The sequence below is a fragment of the Haliotis rufescens genome, unplaced genomic scaffold, assembly GCF_023055435.1.
Source record: "Haliotis rufescens isolate VD_foot unplaced genomic scaffold, xgHalRufe1.0.p SCAF_508, whole genome shotgun sequence".
In the NCBI taxonomy this organism is placed as follows: domain Eukaryota; kingdom Metazoa; phylum Mollusca; class Gastropoda; order Lepetellida; family Haliotidae; genus Haliotis; species Haliotis rufescens.
In genome coordinates this window covers 1,122-8,136 of record NW_025964233.1, presented here as the reverse complement: position 1 = coordinate 8,136, position 7,015 = coordinate 1,122, and the positions used below count along the sequence as shown (strand labels likewise).

The 7,015-nt window shown below is 42.6% G+C and overlaps 1 protein-coding gene across 1 annotated transcript; it reads left to right on the top strand.

The window, feature by feature from the left end:
• The first annotated feature begins 348 nt into the window (after window positions 1-348).
• LOC124137762 lies at window positions 349-6,107 on the top strand. Its single transcript, XM_046504202.2, has 2 exons — window positions 349-505; window positions 5,570-6,107. Exons 1-2 carry the CDS (start codon window positions 434-436, stop codon window positions 5,846-5,848), a joined length of 351 nt encoding a protein of 116 aa, XP_046360158.2. The 5' UTR covers window positions 349-433; the 3' UTR covers window positions 5,849-6,107.
• The last annotated feature ends 908 nt before the right edge of the window (window positions 6,108-7,015 follow it).

The following is a 7,015-nucleotide window of genomic DNA, read 5'->3' as shown; positions in this document are numbered from 1 at the left end:
CACTATTTGTCTGTGCCCGCTGAACACATATTTAACCGGAAGTTATGTCGGCGCCATTATAGGGCTCAACTTCCGGCGTGGCGCTGCAATAATCTTCATATTGATATGATTTCCGGTTGATGTGGGACGAAAGTGCGCGGCGTTTACAGCGTTTCCGGCTACGAGCAGAAGCAAAGAATAAGATAAAGCATCCATCGCACTTCCTCAAAGAAATGACACTGAATGCGACATGAAAGGCTCGGCAACGGGGGAGCCATATAAACAGACCAATTTGGCGAAATTTATGGTTACATGGGATTTTGTCCCCATAAAAGGGGAGTAGACTTTAAAGTTATTGTAATAGATATATTAGTTGTGTGGACAAGAGCAGACACTATATAAGTGGCTGGTTCTTTGACTCCGGAGACAGTTTGAAGCGCTAGATTGTGTTGCCATGTCTGCCTTACAAATATCCCTGTTTGTTTTATGCGGGAGCCTGCTGTGTGTGTCCGGAAATTCACAAATGGTAGGTGTACGTTTTCCTTTTTTTTTAAATTATGCAAATTACAGTGATAATTGTCTTGATGTATATTGAAACCGCAGATCTTACTCTTCATGCAAAAGGTTGATTGAATCATTTCGTTTGAAGAGTTTCTGATTTCTTCCCTGTTTCCGGAGTATTGTTTTATGTGCTGTTTTTGGACGGTTTTAAAAGTCATTTTTTTTCAAATTGATGTATTTTTGTGGAAAGTCACATTCTACCTTATCATTTCAAATTAAATTACTTACGCGAAGGTATAAAGTTTGAAATTAAACCATAATTTATAGATGGTTTTATTGAAAGAAAATAACTGCATGATCATTTATCGTGTAATTTGATTTTCAAAGTCAAATTAATATTTTTTACGAATATAGGCTTGGATGTTTGTTTATGTAAACTTGGCCTGTTCATATTACACTCATATGTTGAAACGTATTCAATTAAAGTGACAAAACCCTTTCCATATCCAAAAGAAATCGATTATACCATTCCAACTATGGCATGAGCATGTGTTTAAAAATGAAAGAAACTAACAGACTAGTCATACAAAAAGATATGCATTATTTTATATGTGAACGTTAAGTAAAGTACTTCTTTTTAATTAAATACTTTGCTGATGTGGTAGTATTATTCAAGTATTTTAAGACGCGTTATAGAATCTTACGAAGGTGCGGTTCGGTTAGGTAAATTGGGGATTAAGGTCGCGTTCAAGATAATTGCACTTACTGTATATAGCGATGTGCATGCAATGTGTGTGTGTGTGTTTGTGTGTGTGTGTGTGTGTGTGTGTGTGTGTGTGTGTGTGTGTGTGTGTGTGTGTGTGTGTGCTTCTACTAGTTCGTGTTTATAGTGCTAGCCCACTGACATACCAGACCTCTCCCTCTGTCTGTCTCTGTATCTCTCTCTCCGTCTTCCTCTTTTTCTCTCTTCCTCTCTCCCATGTCTCTCCCTTCTCCCCCTCTCTCCTATCCAGTTATCCCCGCTCTACCCCTCTCTGCCTCTCTCTCTTCCTTCCTCTCACCTCTTTCTCTCCTCTCGCCACTCTCTCTCCCCTCTCTACATGTCTCTCCCGCGTTCTCTCCCCCCTCCCTTCTCTCTCTTTGTATCTCTCTCCGTCTTCCTCTCCCCTCTCTCTCCTTTCTCTCCCTCTACTGCTCTCTCTCTCCTCTCTCGCTCCCTCTCTCTCACACATCTTTCTCCCTTCTCTTTCTCTCTCCCCTCCCTCTCCTCTCCCGCTTTCTCTCTTTCCCTCCCTCCCTCTCTCCGCTCTCGCTCCCCCTCTCTCTTTCCCGCTCCCTCTGTCTCCCCTCTCCCGCTTTCTCTCTCTCCCTCTCTTTCTCCTTCACTCTCTCCGTCTCTCTCTCATCTCTCTCCTCTCTCCGGCTTTCTCCCACTATCTCTCTCTCCTCTCTCGCTGCCCCTCTACCTCTCTCCCTCTCTCACATCTCTCTCCTCTCCCGTTCCCCCTCTCTCCCCCTCTCCCGCATTCTCTCTCTCCCCCTCTTTATCCCTCTCTGTGTGATTTTAATTGGTATTAAATATAGAAACCTGACTCTTGTCTTGCTGTTCGTGGATTGCGATTTATGATGTTATTAAAAATAGTGACAAAGGAGAAGAAGCCATATGTTTCGGCCACTATTTTACAAGTGACAATACATAATTATTATTGATTTCACGTTTGTGTTTTGTCGCAGTGTATGTCGCTGTCGTAACGTTTGCATTTCATAAACTGACAATACTTTGATCTATATAGCACTATTTCATCCCTTTCATGATTTTCCGTATTGATGTTTGGGAATACCATTCATCACTTTCACATCAAACGTTGAATTAACTAAATTATATAAAAAGTAATTCGTGTTATATATTGACTCCTAAAGAAAAATGCATTTGATATTGTTGTTACAAAACGAGAAACACCAGAGAATTTCCAGTCTCGATTATCCACCGATTCCATTGGAAGTAAAACATTTGCGGTGACAATTATATGAATGGATCACTGAAAATCAGTGTTCGCAAAAAGCTGAGGTGAAATGGGGTTTAACGTCGCGTGCAAGATTATTATAGTGATGTGAATGTACGAGATACATAGATAGCTCACTGAGATACCATGCCGCAGTTTAACATGAATACCCCACTCAGACACAGTATACTGACTCCGAGCCCACCAGTCCTTGTTTTAGCCCCTTAATGCCGAGCGCCAGACAGGGTAACAACAAGTACCATCTTTGAACGTATTTTGGTATGACGCGGCCGGGGATCGAACCCCTGACCTTCCGCTCTCCGGGCGGACACACTACCACTAGACCACGGAGGCGGTCTCTGTTCGCAAAAAGAGTAAGCATGTCCGACCCTACCGGTAGCAACCGCCACTCACACAATTTGCATAAAAAGTTAGTATGTGTTTGTTGCCAGACGCCAAACAAAAACAACGACAATATGTCTTTAGATTTAACAGTCGATATTTTACATTTGATTATTAGTAGAATATTAACAAATTGGTGATGTTCCTTGTCTTCTTAGCTAATTCGAGCACAAATAGAATAGTTTCACATAAGAGAAAAAAACTTGTTTGAAACAGTTTCAACATAAAAAGTTCTGAAGACTCAGCTTTAGAGCTAAACAGTTTCAGATTTACAGGTGTTTTTGAGTGTTTGATGCCGGAAATATCATTTAGAATAATATACTTGATAATAAAGATGACTATTAGTCTGGAAATCACTATTACAATAACTATTGATTTTGAAAGAAACTATTGCTATAACTATTGATATTGCAAGCAACTATTGCGATATATATCGATAGTTTTCAGCGCATTATTTTAGACGGGAGTTTAGAGTTGAATTAGGGGCGGTCGGGTAGCCTAGTGGTTAAAGCTTCCGCTCGTCACGCCGAAGAACCGGGTTCGATTCCCGACATGGGTACAATGTGTGAAGCCCATTTCTGATGTCCCCTGCCGTGATATTGCTGGAATATTGCTAAAAGCGGCGTAAAACTATACTCACTCACTAACTATAAAGCATGAAGCCGAGAACAACATCTTCATACTCACCATACTCACTCACTAGAGTTAAAAAAACCTTGGAGTGAGTGAGTGAGTTGGGTTTAACGCCGGTTTTAACAGTATTCCAGTTATATCACGGCGTGTCAGCTTAATGTGGGAGGAAAGCCCGAAGTGATGCAGGACTCAGACGTTTAGCACTTCGGTGAAACCCACGAGCACGGGTATGGTGCTGACAAACCTAGAAACATAATCGAGGCGAACCGGGATTAGAACCCACAATCATAGGTTTCTGGCGGGCCCAAGGGACGCAACTCTGCACAGCGAATCGCGGCGCCTTAGATGACTGGGCCACCCGTGCCCCCAAATAAACCTTGGAACTGAAGTGTCCTTTAAATGTGATATCCACAACAACAAATAGAAAGTTTGAGATTTGATATTTGTTTTTTCTTTACCCTAATAATTTAAGAAAAAGAAACTTCCACATTACCATGTGTAAATTAATACCACTCATGATCAAAAGAAAAACAAATTTGAACAGCATTGCATGTATTTTATTGATACGGTAAATACAATTGAAACTATCGATATTCCTAACTGAAATCGATAATATTGATTGGAAACTGAATTAACAATCGATTTATTGTTTTTAAGTGCTTACCAATAGCATATATATCTATTTCGATTTATCGTGACACCCCTACTTGATAACATGACCTGTGAAGATCCGGGGAAGAATAGGTCTTCAGCAACCCATGCGTAACCATATCCCAATTGCGTAGACCGATGTTTATTATGTCAATCACTGGATTGTCTCTCACTCGATTATTGACAGACCGCCGTCATAGCTGGAATATTGCTGAGTGGGGCGTTAAACAACAAACAAACAAATAAAAAATAGTGTTCCCATGCAAGGAGTACACGTTAACACCAGTCCTGCAAATCAGAGAAACAATTAATGTTGATCGATACAGTAAATTACAAATGTTCCGACGTCACATTCTTCCTGAAGGCTGGAACAGCTCACGGAATGCAATGACGTCACATGCTTTCATGACAACTGAATGACCCTTTGTAGAAATAATATTAAATTAATTTGGATAAGTTGGTAGAGCTTCGTTGCTTAGACGGTGGGGTGAGGTGAAATGGGGTTTAACGTCGCGTCCAAGATTATTGCACTTATATAGCGACGTGCATGTACGTGTGTGTGTTTGTGTGGCTGCTTGTACTAGTCCGGACTGATGCCGATTTATAGTGCTAGCTCACTGAGATACCATGCCGCAGTTTAACATGAATACCCCACTCAGACACAGTATACTGACTCCGAGCCGAACAGCCGAGCGCCAGACAGGGTAACAACAAGTTCCATCTTGTAACGTCTTTTGGTATGACGCGGTCGGGGATCGAAAGCCGGACCTTCCGCTCTCCGGGCTGACACTCTACCACTAGACCACGGAGGTGGTCGTTGCTTAGACGTGCGAGAAACCTATAGTTTTGGGTTCGAATCCCATATTCACCCTTAGTGTTCGAGGTTTGTCAGCACTATTCCAGCCCCCGTGGTTCCATCAATAGGTGAGGTGAAATGGGGTTTAACGTCGCGTCCAAGACTATTGCACTTACATAGCGACGTGCATGTACGTGTGTGTGTATGCTTGTACTAGTCAGGGCTATTGCCGATTTCTTAGTGCTTCAATATCCCACTCAGACACAGTATACTGACTCCGAGCCGACCAGTCCTTGTTTTAGCCCCGAGCGCCAGGCACTGCAACAACAAGTACCATCTTTTAACGTCTTTGGTTATTCCGCTCTTAGGGCGGACGCTCTACCACTAGACCACGGAGGCGGTCTCCATCAATATGGTAAACATCTGAGACCTGAATCACTTGAGCTTTCCTACGAAAGTTGTCCGCTTCGTTGGCGTTGCCTAAATAATTTTGTTTTAGAAACATTAACACAGACAATACTTGGTTAACGATTCAAATGTCATGGAATCATATGCAATTTATGTATGCAATGTAACACTTAGTTATGTGCGTTTTTATCCACAGGATGATAAAGCTTTATCAGAGTCCCTCCTGTGGTCACAACTTAAGCAGATCTCCACAGCACCGCTTTCACAGCCATCGGGGGTGTTATCGTCCTTTGTAAAGAATGGCGAGCCTGTGGTCGGCAAACGTGGATTTGATTCTATTGGACACAACAACCATTTTGGAAGCTCGTCACGTGGTATGGGAAGGAACACTTCCGGTGACGACGATAACCTCGTTTTCACCTTCGAGTCTTTGTTTCCGGCTATTGCCAGGCAGCTGAGAAGCCGAGGTCAATGAAATGTGTGTGGTGCTGTGAACTGATCTCCACAGAAACACTCTGGACAAAATAGCATGCACTGGAAAGTTAACAAATACAACGGTTTCATAATTATTAAAACGCTTCAGCTTGATTGAATCGCGGGAACTGTCCATCATCCAAGGGTTAACGTACATTGTATTGAATCAGCGTATATCATGTGTACGATGTGTAACTTATCTCAGTGTACGAGGATTTGTGGTGTATTGTGAGAACGTTAATAAATATTCTCGACCATTATACAATGTCGGTGTTATTTCAGCACGCAAGGTAGAGTCAATCCATAAACACGCCAATTGTATCTCCTGGAGAGGAGAGGGTATGTTGGCGAGAGTGTGTGTAAATGCAGGTATGTGTTAGTTAGTGGGAGGGCGTGTTAGTGTGTGTGTGTTAGTGTGTGTGTGTGTGTTAGTGTGTGTGTTAGTGTGTGTGTTAGTGTCTCTGTGTGTGTGTGTGTGTGTGTGTGTGTGTGTGTGTGTGTGTGTGTGTGTGTGTGTGTGTGTGTGTGTGTGTGTGTGTGTGTGTGTGTGTGTGTTGGCGTGAGTGTCTCTAAATGCAAGTATGTGTTAGTGTGTGTGTGTATTTTAGTGTGTGCGTGTGTGTTTGTCTGTTGGTGTGCTGGTTGTTGGTGTTGGTATATGATTGAGTGTGTGTGTGTGTGTGTGTGTGTGTGTGTGTGTGTGTGTGTGTGTGTGTGTGTGTGTGTGTGTGTGTGTGTGTGTGTGTGTGTGTGTGTGTTGGTGTTAGTGTGTGTGTGTTGGTGTTAGTGTGTGTGTGTTGGCGTTGGTGTGTATGTGTGTTGGTGAGTTGGTGTGTGTGTGTGTGTGTGTTGGTGAGTTGGTGTGTATGTGTGAGTTGGTGTGTGTGTGTGATGGTACGTGTGTTTTGGCGAGAGTGTCTGTAAGTGCAAGCATGTGTTAGTAGGAGGGTGTTGGTGTGTGTGTGTGTATGTGTGTTGGTGTGTGTGTTAATGTTAGTGTGTTGGTGTGTGTGTGTGTTGGTGTTGGTTTGTGTGTGTTGGTGAGTTGGTGTGTGTGTGTGTGTGTGTGTGTTTTGGCGAGAGTGTCTGTAAGTGCAAGCATGTGTTAGTAGGAGGGTGTTGGTGTGTGTGTGTGTTTTGGCGAGAGTGTCTGTAAGTGCAAGTATGT